The 15,455-nt window shown below is 52.6% G+C and overlaps 6 protein-coding genes across 6 annotated transcripts; 2 read left to right on the top strand and 4 right to left on the bottom strand.

The window, feature by feature from the left end:
- Positions 1 to 74: 74 nt before the first annotated feature.
- BDP55DRAFT_558525 (actin-related protein 2/3 complex subunit 5) lies at positions 75 to 778 on the bottom strand (the record flags this gene model as incomplete). Its single annotated transcript, XM_060569812.1, has 2 exons — positions 75 to 422; positions 524 to 778. 2 exons carry the CDS (start codon positions 776 to 778, stop codon positions 75 to 77), a joined length of 603 nt encoding a protein of 200 aa, XP_060426482.1.
- A 657-nt stretch (positions 779 to 1,435) lies between these two features.
- BDP55DRAFT_634978 (P-loop containing nucleoside triphosphate hydrolase protein) lies at positions 1,436 to 4,951 on the bottom strand (the record flags this gene model as incomplete). The annotated part of the gene is made up of 10 exons (XM_060572731.1): positions 1,436 to 2,228; positions 2,286 to 2,611; positions 2,666 to 2,827; positions 2,881 to 2,916; positions 2,969 to 2,988; positions 3,046 to 3,130; positions 3,211 to 3,311; positions 3,339 to 3,619; positions 3,794 to 4,620; positions 4,682 to 4,951. 10 exons carry the CDS (start codon positions 4,949 to 4,951, stop codon positions 1,436 to 1,438), a joined length of 2,901 nt encoding a protein of 966 aa, XP_060426481.1.
- A 451-nt stretch (positions 4,952 to 5,402) lies between these two features.
- BDP55DRAFT_673248 (uncharacterized protein) lies at positions 5,403 to 6,506 on the top strand. The gene is made up of 3 exons (XM_060575584.1): positions 5,403 to 5,793; positions 5,852 to 6,007; positions 6,082 to 6,506. Exons 1-3 carry the CDS (start codon positions 5,576 to 5,578, stop codon positions 6,338 to 6,340), a joined length of 633 nt encoding a protein of 210 aa, XP_060426480.1. The 5' UTR covers positions 5,403 to 5,575; the 3' UTR covers positions 6,341 to 6,506.
- A 2,845-nt stretch (positions 6,507 to 9,351) lies between these two features.
- Positions 9,352 to 10,818, top strand: BDP55DRAFT_771003 (uncharacterized protein; the record flags this gene model as incomplete). The annotated part of the gene is made up of 1 exon (XM_060581102.1): positions 9,352 to 10,818. The coding sequence occupies one exon, from the start codon at positions 9,352 to 9,354 to the stop codon at positions 10,816 to 10,818; it is 1,467 nt and encodes a 488-aa protein (XP_060426479.1).
- A 1,181-nt stretch (positions 10,819 to 11,999) lies between these two features.
- On the bottom strand, positions 12,000 to 13,100 carry BDP55DRAFT_558323 (YggS family pyridoxal phosphate enzyme; the record flags this gene model as incomplete). Its single annotated transcript, XM_060569790.1, has 3 exons — positions 12,000 to 12,523; positions 12,682 to 12,856; positions 12,990 to 13,100. The coding sequence occupies 3 exons, from the start codon at positions 13,098 to 13,100 to the stop codon at positions 12,000 to 12,002; spliced, it is 810 nt and encodes a 269-aa protein (XP_060426478.1).
- A 934-nt stretch (positions 13,101 to 14,034) lies between these two features.
- Positions 14,035 to 15,052, bottom strand: BDP55DRAFT_731469 (uncharacterized protein; the record flags this gene model as incomplete). The annotated part of the gene is made up of 2 exons (XM_060579819.1): positions 14,035 to 14,720; positions 14,782 to 15,052. The coding sequence occupies 2 exons, from the start codon at positions 15,050 to 15,052 to the stop codon at positions 14,035 to 14,037; spliced, it is 957 nt and encodes a 318-aa protein (XP_060426477.1).
- Positions 15,053 to 15,455: the final 403 nt, after the last annotated feature.

The raw sequence follows: 15,455 nt of genomic DNA, 5'->3' as shown, positions 1-15,455 counted from the left end.
CATGCCCATACTCGTCATGAAGTTCATTACACCCCCTTTTTGTTGTCTCCTCATCTGTAATCGCCTGCCCCCCTCTAAACCCGTCTCCAATCAGTCATGACACGACCAATAGTTCCCAACCCAGCCACATCAACAACCTTCTCGTGCCAACTCAGCAAAACGCTCATCGCGCTACCCACATTCTCGTTGGTGCCGCCGGGCCGTCCGCCCATCTGGCTGAACCCGCTCGGCGCAGCCTGCGGCGGCGGCGACCGCAGCCCTCCGGAACCAGCAGAGCCAGCCATGCCCTTGTAAATGTACTTCATCAGAACGTCGAGAAGCTCAGGTCCGCCGGGAGTGCCGTAGATGGACTTGAGAAGGGGCGTCATCTCGGAAGCCTTGATGGATTGGAGGACCTCGGTGATGGTCTGGAGGTGGGCGTCCTGTTTCGTGAAGCACATATCTCGGTCAGCGATTCGTTCCTATACTTCCGAGCTCCAGGCAAAGAATGCCCTTGGATATTCAGGGCAGAGTGAAGTCTTACCTTGGCACCATCAGGTCCATTGTAAACAGGAAACTCCAAACATCCCCTCAACGCCCCCTCGGCATCCCCGCCACGAAGCAACTGCCGCACCTGCCCGGCAAGCTGTCGGACCTCGTCCTCGCCAATCTCGGGCTGCGGCGGCCGCAGGGTGTTGGTGTCAAAGTTGCACGCCGAGTCCTCCTGCAGGGCGTCAATGTTGATGGTCCGCCAGGCGTCGCTGAGCGAGGCGGAGGTGTGCTCCCGGATGATGGACATTGTGTGCTGTCGTCGCCGCTACGTTGTATGGCAAGAGTTCGGTTCGGTAGGTACGGTCGTTTGTGAAAGAGCTCCGTGTGCTGTAGGTCGTTGGTGCAGTTAAGGTAGCTCCCTCGAATTTGTTCTACTCTGGAACTATCGTCTTGCGTCAGGTAAGGTCGGGAGGTGAGGTAAGGTAAGGTAGCCGCATGCTCATGGTGGGGAGTTTGGCTCGGTGTGGAGGATGTGGGGTTCACTGAGGCGGTGCGCCTAGCTGACGACGTTGGTCCGTGCCATGGTTCATTCATGCCAACCCGCTGCAGACTGGATCTTGGTCATCATTCGCGATGGCGCATCAAAAGTCTCGATGTCATTCACCGTGGGTCCACGTTGATTTCTACGCCCAGGCTCGTTTGAACATCATGTTCTTCGTCCCGGATAGCAATAAATGACGGTTCTGTAAATAATGAATATCTGGCGCGCACATCTTCTGCAAACACAAGAACATCACTGAGACATGGCATGTGTAGAAACTAATAATTGCATGCCATTGTCTAGGTCCAAAAGTTGCCCAACTCTCACTCTCGTGCCCCCTCATACGTATACACAACGTCGACCGGTTGTCCTACTACTGCCGACTTCTCGGGAATATCAAACACCCGCATTTGGCATCCCCGCTTATGCGTCAATCAGGTTCTCCTCGTTTTGCTGCACCTGCTGTCTCTGCTTGCCCTTGTCCTTGGCCTCCTTGGCCGCACGCTGGTAGAATTCGTTGAGAACCTTGCCGGGGATACGGTTGAGCAGATCCTTGGGGTAGAGACGGAGCAAGCTCCATGCGAGGTCGAGAGACTCGTAAATGGTGCGAGCCTCGTACTGGCCCTGGTTAATGAACTGGCGCTCAAACTTCTCGAGGAACTCCAGAGAAAGCTTGTCCTCGGCTGACAGAGCCTCCTCACCGACGACGGCCTTCATGGCAGCAGCGTCACGACCGATGGCGTACTTGGCGTAGAGCTGGTTGGAAACATCGCCGTGATCCTTGCGGGTCATGCCCTCACCAATGGCAGACTTCATGAGACGAGACAGAGACGGCAGAACGTTGATGGGCGGGTAGATACCACGGTTGTAAAGACCTCTGTCGACGAAGATCTGACCCTCCGTAATGTAACCCGTCAAGTCGGGAATGGGGTGAGTGATATCCTCGTTGGGCATGGTCAAAATGGGCACCTGGGTGATGGAACCGTTGCGACCCGCAACACGACCGGCGCGCTCGTAAATGGTAGACAAATCCGTGTACATGTAACCGGGGTAACCACGACGACCTGGGACTTCTTCACGGGCGGCTGAGACCTCACGAAGAGCGTCGCAGTAAGCGGACAGATCGGTAAGAATAACGAGAACGTGCTTCTCGAGCTGGTAGGCGTAGTATTCGGCGGTCGTAAGCGCGAGACGAGGAGTGATGATACGCTCGATACTAGTATGGTTGTTAGTCTGCACATCCCTTTACGATACGTTCTGACATCAAACTCACGTAGGGTCGTTGGCAAGGTTGAGGAAGAGGGTGACACGCTCCAAAGAGCCGTTCTCCTCGAAATCGCGGGTGAAGAATCTAGCGGTCTCCAAGTTGACACCCATGGCGCCGAAGACAATGGAGAAGTTCTCCTCGTGGCCGTCGTGAACACCCTTGTTGGTAATACCCTGCTTCTGGACCAGACTGGCCTGTCTGCAAATCTGGGCAGCGATTTCGTTGTGTGGCAGACCAGACGAGGAGAAAATAGGAATCTTTTGTCCACGGGCGATGGAGTTCATGGTGTCGATGGCAGAGATACCGGTCGAGATCATCTCCTCGGGGTATTCCTACAGCTTGTCAGTGTCTGAGACCATTGTGTGATATTCGGGGGTATCACATACACGGGAGAAGGGGTTGATGGGACTGCCGTTGATGTCGAGGTAATCCTCAGCAAGGACCTTGGGGCCCTTGTCGATAGCTCGTCCGGAACCGTCAAAGATACGACCCAGCATGTCCTCCGACACACCAAGCTTCAAGCTCTGGCCGGTGAACTCGACTTTCGTCTGGCTAGAGTTTTAGCGCTCGTCATACTTGTCGAGATACGATGATCTCATACCTTTTTAACATCGATGCCTGATGTTCCCTCAAAGACCTATTTCCATCGTCAATCGGTGTTTCTCGTGTGATCGCTCGTTTTCGCATACCTGGACGACGGCTCGGTCACCTATAGACGTTCGTTAGTATATATGTCATTGAGTGAGGAGTGACGTTGTGTAAATACCTCGAGCCTCGAGGACCTGGCCCTGTCTGTTGGTTCCATCGGGCAGGGTCAGGGAGACAATCTCGTTGTATCTAGGGAATTTGACCTGGACGCAGAGTCAGTGCCTGATTCGAACAATTACAATTCCCTGGCGGACAAGTCTAGCGCGACTGGGCGACGACGCACATTCTCGAGGATGACGAGGGGTCCGTTGACACCGCCGACGGTGTTGTACCGAATTCTCGGCACGATGGAGTAAGAGGGCTCCCGCGGATCACTCATTGCTTCTGACGATCAGCGAGACAGCGCCGTACTAGAAGACAATGCGTGTTGGGTCGAGGGTGGGCGATTAGGAAGGGCGTGGGCGGGCGGATGGATGGAGACGATGCGAGGCGCTGCGATGTACGTAGCTGGAGGAGGTTGGCAGGTCGGTGCAGTGTCGTCGAATGCACTGCACTGGAGCTTGCTTCGTCTTGGTGGAGCCCGCTCGGCAAGCTGAGGTGGCGCCGATAAGATCACTGGGGCGCGGGCCTTGCACGCCTGGGAGCTTCCCGGTGCCATTATCGGCCTCAGTGTGTCAGTGTCAGCTTGGACGCTAGCAGTGTGGCAGTGACATCACATGACTGCCCGCACTCCAACCTGGAGGTACGAGGTACATTGATCCAATGCATCTTTCCCAGAACGAGCTTGCATAGCGGTACGTCTCGTGACGAGCACTTGAAGAAAGTATCTCAAACTTCATTTAAATTTCCAAGGAACTCAAGACTACGCCGTCGCCGCTTCACGAGATCTGGCGCCCAAAACAGCCTTTCCAACAGTGCTATCATTGGCCTTGCTCAACTCGCTCGTGATCCAAGCACCAATATCCGACATGGCGTCCAGATCAATACCAGTATCCATACCCAGACTCTCAATAAAGTAAATCATGTTTTCCGTAGCCACATTGCCAGTCGCACCAGGGCTGTAAGGGCATCCTCCAAGACCGCCAACACTGCTGTCAAACGTGCGAATACCATGCTCCAGAGACACAGCCGTGTTAACTAGAGCCTGGCCGTACGTGTCGTGGAAGTGCATCGCGATATCCTCGTTGCGGATTCCCGCAGCCCTCATGCAGTTCAACAGCTCCTTGGTCCGGGGAGCGGTTCCCATGCCGGTGGTGTCACCCAAAGACACCTCGTCGGCGCCCGCCTCCAGCAGTTCCGTCGAGATCTCAGCGACCTTGTGCGGGTCGACATCGTACCCCTCAAAGGGGCAGCCGAGGACCACAGAGACGTACGCGCGAACGCGGAGGCCGGCGGCCTTTGACGCCCGAATGACCTCACGGAAGCGGTCTAGTGACGTCGCAATATCGCAGTTGAGGTTCTTCTTTGAGAAAGACTCGGTCGCTGCCGCGAACACGGCAACTTCGACAGCGGGGGTCGAAGCATCAGCTGATGGCTGGAGTTGTGATGCGAAAGCGCCGGGGTATTTGGCCAGCAGCGCCTGGGCATTTTGCAGACCCTTAATGTTCGGTGCGAGGAATGAGTATGATGTTTGAGCTGGAGAAGAGACCTTTCGGGTAAGGAGGTGCTCGAGAATTTCGCTTGAATTGGCCATCTGTATGGATTCATCCGTTAATAACTGATCCCAAGGTCATCAGGCTACTGGGTAAGCTTACCTGGGGAACCCATTTCGGCGAGACAAAAGAACCTCCTTCAATTGTAGATACCCCAGTCTTGGCGAGCCTCTCAATCAGCTCGATCTTGGTCGCGAGGGGTATCGTCTTCTTCTCGTTCTGGAGGCCATCGCGAGGGCCGACCTCGACGAGCTTGACATAGTTGTCGCGGGGCGGGTGCTGGATGGGACCGCTGGCGGTTGCAAACGCTCTCGTGGGGCGGATCTGGGCCTTGCGACACGCCCTACAGATTGATGGGCGAATGGCAAGCATTTTGGAGTTGAATTGATTGAGGAATTGGCAACGAGGGGTCGGTCGGCAAGTTACAGAGACCTTGGAGAAGAGCTGGGGCATGGGGAGCTTGGCCGCATATCGTCGGCTTCCACCATGCCTCGGTCGCTGCCAAGTGGTGCCGTCTGGAAGCAGCTGGACACACAGCCGTGTTAGTTCGACGTATTAACCGCATCTTCTTCCCAAGGCATAATGCCATTTCGCAGGGCACAAACTTGTACTGGACGCTCCGATTACCTACATTTGTTTGTCCAAGTCTGCCTAGTCTCTTAGCATGAAATACAATACGAGATTAGACAAGGGGCTTTCGCGCTCAAGACTGGCGTACACCATTTAGCCGTGATCCTGAGATGCAACCAGGCGGCACAGCAAGCGGACTTCAGGACGTATTGAACCAAGTGCGGTTTCCCCAAATAGTCTAAAATTCTCATGGGTATTCTATCAGTCTGGGGTTCATTTAATTTCGCGCTCGCGAGTGGCGGGCGGCGCCGTAGGGGGTAATTGCCCTCTCGAGACGTCGAGTAGTAAGGTAGTCGTGCTTATTTCTACCTAAGCCTTCTCCAAACGCCTAACTGCAACCTTCTTCCTCTCTCGCTGCAAAGCTCTATGAACATGATGGAACGATTCTTCTCTTCGAGAAAGAGGCCTTTGCTATCTCTTCTCGCCTTCTTCATATGGCTCATGCCTCGCCTTGTCTCGGGACAGACAGCGATACAGACTCAGTCGGTGCCTGCTATCATGCCCACATTGGTTGGGCCATCAAAACCGCGAACTACCCCTTGGGAAGAGCTTTGTACCACTAGAGGCCTAATAGAACCATGGATGTAAGGTCTCTTCCGACTTCTTCGTCGTTTAGAGCGAGTAATTGACAAAAGTCTTCAGGTATTACTCTGCTTGCACAAACTCCGTCATGCTGAAACAGCTCTCGTCGAGCGACTGCTCACCGTACGTAACACGAACCCTCAAGGACACCGACGCATCGGATGCCGCCGGTGTCTTGATGGATTGTTTCTGCCCAGCATACCAGACTATCGGAAGGTAAGTTTCCTCTCCATCCCTTAATATAGAGACCGGCGCTTCGAAAGTAGCAGACGTACTTATGCCTGAACTAGCGAATGCTTGCATTGGGTCTGTCCATATCAAGCAGAGGACTTGTACACCAAACAACTTCTCGAGGGTGTCTGCCCTGGGGTTTCTGCTGTAGCCAACGTTTCTTACCCGTTCCAGACTTCGGCTACCACGACTGCCGAGGGAACTACAACGGCGACTTCTAGGAGCAGCGGTCCTGATGGTGCTGCCGGTTCGTTAAGAGTTCCAGTGGCTTTGTCCTTTGTAGCTGTCTCCATCGGCCTGTTTTCGTCCTTGCTGTGAGATAGCGAGATACCGTGGGAAGGAATCGGCTCTGCTAATGTCTGAGTCATCATGGAATTTCTTCTATGGCCTATCAATAAGAAAGGAATGACTTCCAATGCCTCTACTCAGTGTGATTCGTCCATGTGTCTTCCAGAATTACATACTCTAGCGTAGAAATCAATTATTCGATGTCTTTTAACAAGTGACAGCATGTCGCAACTTCATGTCAAGTCAATGGCATTTAGCCTGTCTCATAAGATCAGGTTCCTATGGCTCAAATCGAGACCGGGAACGCCAAAATCTGAAGGGTAGCCTCTTCATGCTCACTTTAGTGACTACAAGGTTTCCAATATGTGATATTGACCAATCCTGAATAGCGTTGCCATACAGTTGGCCTCTAGAGAGATCATTATCCTGCCTGGCTTGGACCTTTTACGTTGTTGGACAAGCAATCAGAGGAAGGTAATGTATGTGAGATAACACATTCAGGCTCTGTAAGAGTTCATCCATGGTGTTCCTTTGGCATTGACTAAGATCTATTTCCACGTTGCAGCGAGGGTACTGCTGAGGAATCATGATCTTCAACCTCCGGACGGGCTGAGTACAACTCTCTCTTCTCAATGGGAATACCCGAGCTGCAGGGATACTTGCTTGAGGATGATGAAGTGGGGAAAACGATAGATCTCGGTCGATATCTCACAGCAAGCATGTACTGGTCCATCCCTCATTGATGCCACCGAGGTCGACAATGTTATAATGCCATTTGATGTTCATGCTCTGCTCTCGCTCATTACCAATGACAGAAAGCCAACCGTCGGTCGAGAACACAGGCTATAATCCAGGCTCTGTAGATGTTTCTAAAGTTCCCATATATGTGTTTTGTCTGTCTCCTGCTGCTTGTTTATGCTGCTGGTTATCGGGTCCAGGTTGTGAAGGTAAGAAATCTGCAGTTACCCTCAACGTCGACCAAGTAAGGTAGTCGACGTAAGCCGGGTTTTCGGATGCTTGCCGGACGGAGGATGCTAAAAGGATGACTCAGTAGGATACTACAGAACTCACTCCTAATTCCGTTCATGTACATGCGGGGAGTGACTCCCGAGCAAAGCAATGTCGACTGTGATGGCAACTCCAAGCGCATCACATCCTATCAATGGTTCTCATGAAGCCCCTCCACCAACAGCTATGGCCCTAGCCTCTCAGTCTTCTGGTCATCCAAGGGTCCGTAGGAGGCACAAAACACACGGGGGGCAGCTGGGCATCCCATTTCCGCCGCCCTGCAGACTGCTCGCTTCCGCTCGAAAGTCTAATATCTGCTCTTTGCCGAGGATATGAGTAATACCGCCATTTCGCCACCCCACAAGTGGGATTTCGACGATATTGTGCTATACCTGGACGTTCCATCGTGAGGTATCCGAAGGAAAACCCGGCCCCATCCCATGTCCAGGTACCTACTCTTCCAGGTTCTCAAGGCTCGGGTCTTCGTGTCTCTGGCACAGTGTACACGGTCTTTGCCGGGCTGTCACTGCATGACCGCTCGCATCGCCCCAGTGTAAGCCAACATAGTTTGCAGGCTTTTTTGATGCTATCTCCGATGAACCCTGGGCGGTCTATGCTTCCACCCCCATCCCCATGATGGCTCTCGTGGATGATGTGATGAGATTCCTCTTCTTGTGCTCAGAACGACGTTCGATGTCTAAAGCTGATGTAATCAGATAGTTGCAATGAACGACCTGGAAATTGGAACCGGTTTGATGGTACCTTATGGGAGGTACGGCAGTAGGCGAGGACCCTTAAAAAACTGGAGGATAGTGCATCTATAGGGTTGCGTAGGGAAGATGCCATTGGCCGGGCAGGTACCAAGGCTGGCCTTATGGGGGTGTTCGTGGGGCAGATCTTCAGGTACAGCGCACTCAATTGACTCAATCAAAACCTTAATTTCGCTGCCCCTGGCGACGGTCCGACGACACTCTATTGACTCTCACTTACACACCCCGACTAACAAGGCTCACTGACACCGACCTACACGGTGGAAAACTGGGGTTTCTTTTTCTTCTGTTGAGCCGCACAGTACAGCCAACGTAGATTTGAGCTTTCAAAGTCCCGTTCCGTGGCATTGCTGGTCATGGACGGCCAATTGGTACCCCGATTAGTTTGTACTCTTGGTCTTTGCGTATGGCAGTCCATAGTGGTGGCTACGTCTCAACCCATGGAACGGCAGCGATTCCAGCCTTCAATGGCACAAAGGGGTGTAAACAGGCCCGACAACTGTTGCCTCGAGCATCACCCACTCTCGTAGGATTGATATCAAATAATGGTCTTGAAACTGGTCTCAAAACGAATACAAGGATGACAATCCTCGTTCAACTTCGCAGCAATAGGATGCTTCTGATTCCATAATGTATCCAGACATGTCGTTTTCATCTTACAGTAGATATATCAGATGCTCTGGAGCGGTAATCTCGCAAAGAGCCGCAATGCTAATAGTCCTCAAGCTCTCGAGTCCTCAAGCCTTCGCACTCTCACATCTATCTATCTCTGAGTCAATTACTCCACCGATTACCGGTCTCCTTAAGCAGTCCCTTTTTCTCTCTTGCAATCATCCAGTACTTCGAGGGGTGTATCTCTGGGTCAGCAGACCTGCGCAGACGCCAGCTACCACTCCCGCCCAGAACTATGTTTCCTGGGCCTGGACGTCCCGGCACTCTGCCTCAGAATCCAGCTATTGAGTGGCCGTTTCCCGCCCATCGTACCCTCTACATGCCGCCATTTTGCTTTTTGGACATGTACTTTGGCCAAAAAAGCGTCGTCGGAGAAAGGAACACTACAACTTACGCTACCCGGAGTTGGCGAGCATCATGAACCTCTGTAGCATCTGCTTCTTTCGGTCTCTTATAAAGTGCCAAGTCTCCCTCTGTCTTGTGATAAACAACTTCTCTAGCCATCATCCCAATTCACTTCATCTACATCCATCGATCCAATTCAATTAACACAACTTCTCAATTCCCAATCACTTACTTCCAACCAATTCAATGGATTACTCTCAAAACACCTACATGGGCTATAAGGTTCACTGGTCTAAGGTTGGCCTGGCGTATTATTTCGACGCAGTCGGCAATATGAAGTTTCCCGACTTTAGATTGCCTTGCCCTTCTCAGCCCAACAATACCATTCAAAATCCTCTAAGCGGATACAACCAAGATACTGAGGGATCGATAACAGACTTCAATAGGCAGTTACAAATCGCTTTAGACAATTCCCCAGACTTGGTCGGAACGACCTATACGTCGGCTCAGTCTATTTCCCCACAAGATCCAAGCGGCCCTAGTACCTCTGGCTTCGTCTCTGGTACCGGCTTATACAACAATGAAGCTACGAACTGGAACATGAATACCAGCAACAGCAGCGGATATATCACCCAAGAGCAAATGCTGCCTTCAGTTGGCTCTGCTTTCGCCCCCGCCAACCCCTTCTTTGGGCACGACCTCCCCGAGGGCGAAAACGTGTTCATCTCTAACTACGACATGACTCCTAGCAACAGCCTTCCCCTCCCTGCCCCTACTCCCGCCCCCGCTGGACCCTCCTCCGGGCTCAACGTTCCCGTCGCCGGCAGTATGCTCCCTAACGGATACAACGATACCGTTGCCAACCCTCCCCTGTTCTCCGCCAACAATGCGGCTGCGGGCAGTAGCTTCACCCCCGCCGACAACGAGGGACAGAGCTCCCCCTCAGGCGACGACAGGATCTTCAGGGACGCCCTCGGCCCAAACATTCAGGACGCAAGAGTTCAAAAGAGAGGCAAGGGCAGAGGCAAGGGCAAAGCCAAAGCCAAAGCCCCAGGCGCTCGTGTCGTCAGGGCCTTCTCCTGCGTGCAGTGTCGCAAGAAGAAGACAGGGTGCGACGGAGGCTCCGGCCACCCTTGTACAAGGTGCCAGAAAGCCGGAACGGCATGCGAGATTGACTTGAAGGATCACCGCACCAACAGAACCACCATGGACAAGTGCGAGGAACTCCGCGTTGAACTCAACGCTCATCTCATCAAAGTCGCCCAGGTCTGCCACCACCTCTGCGGGAACTTACAAGACCCCGCGTCCGAACGGGGCCAAGTCGTTGTTGGAGCCGCCAAAGTCCTCGTACTATACGCCGCATTCAACAAACCGATCGAGCCCTGGATACTTCATGATATCCTGCGAGTGGATGAAGACACGACGCGCCAGCTTCCGGAACACCGGCATCTCTTGGGAGACATCTGCAAGCGAGCCAAGGAAATGCTACATGTCCTGTCCAAGCTAATCGAGATGCTCACCCACAACAACAACGCAGACTGCCGGTATCATGCCATCCACATGACCAAAGCTCTGTTCGCCAGCAATACGCCACTGATCGGACCCGACGGTCTTGACAAGAAGATCAACGACGTGTTTGTGGCTAATGAGGAGGACTTCGTCTATTCCACCTTGGCAGACGAGCTCAATGGTATCATTGCCAAGCACCTCTAAGCGAAGGGAAGGAGGAATTGGGATTTGGGGGGTCTGTCGACGTGGGGTTGTCTCTCTGACAGGAAGAGAAAAAACCGCCCCCAAAGAAGGGAGGGCAGGTCTGAGAGATGCTAGGTGCAAAAAGACACCATGAATTTGAAAGCATTACTTGGCGTTAGGATTATGGGTGGTACACCCGGTGCACAAAGACAATATGATTTCGGGAGCATCGTCTAGCCTTAGGACTCTCCTTGGGTGGTATACCCGGTGCAAAAAGACACCATGACTTTGAGGGCATTACTAGGAGCTCTGGTACTAGGTTCTCACTTGAGTTCCTACATTTCGAGTCAGGCCCATCGGTTCTACTCTAGTACTCAGTTCGGATTTATATAGTCAATATAAATCCATAAAAAAATGACAAGGTCCTTGGTGCACTAACACGCTTTCCCGATAACACAGGATGAACCCTTTTCCCCACTGCCGTCAGCCTTCTCGATGTTATGCGACTTCGTATCATGGCTGGCCTCAATTCCACCTGTTGTGTCGATGTTCTGCCGATGTTTCTATTGTCCAGCCGCTCCCTCTATGAGAGTACCCTTCCTCAAAGGTTTGATATCAGAAGTCAGGCTTGACTGATGCCATGTGACACCAAAGGTTAGCGTGAGGTTTTTCTAGAGACTCCAGTGTGGTAACTGTAGCTAAATCACTTGGTATGACATTGGTAGATTTGTATGATGGAGTGAATCAACGTTGAGGGAAATTGGTTGCAATGATGGAAGCGATGGAAATCGATCAAAAGCGAAGGTGGAGGGGATGAACAATGCCACGGACATAAGTAAAGTGAGGACACATAATCCGGAAGCTTCAGGAGAGAGAATAGAGGTGGTTCAAAGTGCCTACATCTGTAACAGACTAACGGACGTATGTGTGTGCGCAGCTTGGGGAGGACGTTTTGCGTCAATTCTAAGTGCTTGTATCACCCAGAGTCGTCGTCAATCGAAAGACAGAGGATGAACAGTTGCAACAACACCAGCGACTTGATTTGTATATCTAGAATCGTCATCAATACGCGTGAATAATTCTCTCGTGGCAGGTTGTGGACCCCAGAACTCACCTCGCTTCCCCAAAGCCAGTGTGTCTCGGCTTTCTCCATCGCTTTCATCCATCACTCAACATTCCAAAAACTCACTACACCGACTCCGCTAGATCAGAATCTTCGCCTCACTCTTAGGCCCCCTCTCCCCAAAAATCGTGCTCCCCACCCTGACCTCCCCGCTCCCCAACTTCACGGCGCCTTCAAAGTCCTCACTCATACCCATACTCAGCTCCAACTCCCTCTGCAAGCCCAGCTCCTTGACAACCAAATCCCGCTGTTCCTTGAGACACACAAAGTCCTCATTCTCGTTCTCGGGCGTCGTGGCCTTGCTCCGCGCGATGGCACCAATGGTCATCAGGCCGAGGAGCTTGAGCGCGGGCGACTGCTCCTCGACGGCGCGGCAGAGCGCGACCGTCTCCGGGCCCGGTTCGGCGCCGGACTTGGAGTCCTCGCCCGAGGTGTTTACCTGTACGTGGACGCCGAGCGGCGCCACGGGGCCGCTGCTACCGTCACTCGATGACGAAGAGATGAGCTCCGCTCGCGAGGCGTTGAGGAGCTGGACCTTTTTTAGGGTGTCTACGCTGGAGACGCAGAAGAGGTTTGGGATCTTGGCCAGCTTCTTTGCGTGTGCTATTCAGTGCGCGTTAGCCATATGATTTCATGCCTGGTTATTTGGACACAGTCTCCCAAGAACCCTAGCCGATTTCCTCACATCGACTGGTTGGCACATGAGGAACTACGTAGAAGAGTGCAAGGAGCGCACGAGAAGCCTTTAGGGAAACACTTACTTGATTGCAAACCGCCGATAAAGTGCCATTGAATACTCCGAGGTAGCATCTCTGCCTTCTGGCCCAGCTCCTGTGCGTAGTTTTCGCCGAAATGCACCTGCGGCGGCGTGGCCTGCTGGTGCAGCGCCAGGATGTCGTTGGCTGGCTTCAACTTTGAGACTGCCACTAACCTGACCTTTTGCCACTAAATCAGCACTCATCCCATACGAAAACTCATGTTCGTCACTTTGAAGAGATAACGTTCTCTTTGAGTTCCAATCTTTGCCTCTGCACACCACCCCCGGGAAGTATGTATAAGGACGACTCACATTTCGCCCCGCAGCGACAGCGGTGACGCGCTCCTGGACGGACTGCAGCTGCGAAACCAGAGCCTTTGCTCTCGAGGGATCGATCTTCATCTCAGGTTGGGTGTCGGTCATTGCAGGGTTTACCGGGATTAATGGTGTCGATGAGTGAGGTTGACGTGTGTGAGACAGTAAGTGGGTGAGACTGACGGGATTTTTGGCAGTGGAAGTTGAGGCGAGGTTGAATTGCAGAGTCATTGAGCTTCCAGCGTCTTCGGAGACGGACTTGAGCTGCGCTAACAAATATGGGCCCGGTGTACGGCGAAACGGGGTGCGGAGTAGCGGAGATGAAGTTAAGCTGCTTCAAACTCATTCAACCACCTTGATTGTCTCTCTTGCCTGGACACATTTTTATTATCACTGAGTCACCTAGTCTCAATTTTTCCGAAAGACCCTGATTGAATGGATATCATTCATACTTTCTCCTCTCAGACCAAAAAGCGGCGATTTGAGCGAGATGCTGTATTCACTAGCCAAGTTACCTCGTGTGCAACTGAGAAAGTACGAGACTAGTCCACTATTGCATGACTTATACGCAAAGCGAGCGAATATGTAGCGGTCAACAGTCGCTGACTGCAAAGAGCGTTGATGGTAAAATCGAGCACCGGCTTGAATGACCACATCCGAACCATCCGCAGCGGTCTCTCAGTCTCGGTCAAGCTCCAGAAGAAACACCTTTCAGTCTCTCCCAGTCATTCTATCATAAGGCCATAGACCTTTACCTTCGGTATATAAGATGATGATTCGCACCCCGTCACCAATCCTGAAACCCAGGACAAGTGGCACATACGAACATTTTGGCGTCCGGACAGATGTACGGCCAGATTGTGAAGACTTGTCCATGATTATTAGATTATCTTGATTCGAGGAATTCAACCCAGCTATCAGTATGCCACTTGCCCATGTATCCATTTGGCATCTCTCACATGTCGTCGCTGCTCACCTCCGGAAATTGAGATTCCAGTCCACGCCCCTCATACAAAGAGCCCTCATGTCTCGCCCTATGGGATCAATGTCGCTGGGATCCCGCAAGTTCTGGCGGGTACCTCGAATTCGTCGCCGGCACTTCCTGAGGCTCTCGGACGCCAGGCAGCTCTGTCATTGGACTCTGGTACTCGTCCACCGGCGACGGGTACGATGGCGGAGGAGTCTGCCGCCGGCTGATCGGACTGACATTACTAGTCTGGTGCGACAGTTGACGAGCCGGCGGCACCACGAACATGTGGTCACCGGATGAGTTGGGGCTGGCATACGCCGAGTCGTGGCGCATCTGCTGATGCACAACGGGATGCAGCGTGGGCGTGGGATGGCGAGCCTGGTTTCCCGTGTTCGAGACGTGTACCGTTCGGTTGCGTCTACGTAAGAACCAGAAACATAGAGCCGCGGCTACTAGAGCCCCGACCGCTGCGCAACCCACGGCGATTCCGGCCACGGCGCCGGTGGAGAGGTTCGTTGAGCCCGCTGAGGGAGCGGCCGACTCCGTCGCTGGACCGGATGTCGCGTTTGCTTTGATGACGAAGCCGCGGCTTTGTAGCCCGTTGTCGATGAAGCCCGCAGGCGCATTGGTCTGGGTGTAATTCCCGGTTGGGTCGATGATTCTCAGGGCGAAGTTGGGGTTTGCAGCTATGGTCTCTCCCGTAATGCCGTCATTCTCTCCGATATACCACGTGTAATATCCATTGTTTCTGTCATTAGCTTCGCAAGGCGTCAGTTAGCATGACTGTCTTGAACCACCTCGCAATCTCGTTGTTCTTACTGATGAAAGATTTGACAGCTATGCCGGCGTCCTGTCCCCAGTGCACAAGACTTAGAGAGATCCATGGCACAGTCGGGACCTCCCATGTGATGTGAACCTTTTGTCCGAGTACATAAGTGCTGTTGAGATCCGGGACGGTCACACGAGCACCACTTCGGTCAATTTCGAAACTAGGCGGTTCGGTGAAGTAGTCAGCTCGCACGGGAAGTATTGAGAAAGATAGTATTCCCAGGAGGACTCGACAGAGCGAAGACTGGCAGCGGCACGACATGATGAGAGATATAGACAATAGAAACAAAAACGGGTAAGATCCTGGAGAGAATATAAACGCTTCATAATATGCATTTTGGCCAACGATCACTGTGCCGTTTGCTCAGGGGACTGCGACTCATCTTGAGTCTGCCTTGACTAGTCCGGATTGAGGCATCATTCCTGAGACGCAGGTTCTTTAACAAGGGTGTTAGATAGAACGTTGCAATGAAATGAATGCTCCTTAGGCTAATTATATGGTTGGTAGACGCGATGCTGGCTGAGAATAGGTACGCTGTGCCGCTGGGCTACAGCAATACGAATGCGCCAGCCAAGAGTTCGTTTAGTCTAGGTCGCGAAGAGTCTGCTCATGGACTACACAGTGTTGACTCATTCGAGTAATACCACGACGATCTATCGTCTCG

Source organism: Colletotrichum godetiae, assembly GCF_030913485.1.
Source record: "Colletotrichum godetiae strain CBS 193.32 chromosome Unknown BDP55scaffold_38, whole genome shotgun sequence".
Lineage (NCBI taxonomy): Eukaryota > Fungi > Ascomycota > Sordariomycetes > Glomerellales > Glomerellaceae > Colletotrichum > Colletotrichum godetiae.
This window is presented reverse-complemented; position numbering and strand designations above follow the sequence as displayed.

Coding starts and splice junctions, on each gene's coding strand:
- BDP55DRAFT_673248 (XM_060575584.1), top strand. CDS start 5,576: ATGAACATGATGGAACGATTCTTCTCTTCGAGAAAGAGGCCTTTGCTA. Junction 5,794..5,851: donor GGCCTAATAGAACCATGGAT/GTAAGGTCTCTT, acceptor AAAAGTCTTCAG/GTATTACTCTGCTTGCACAA. Junction 6,008..6,081: donor GCATACCAGACTATCGGAAG/GTAAGTTTCCTC, acceptor TGCCTGAACTAG/CGAATGCTTGCATTGGGTCT.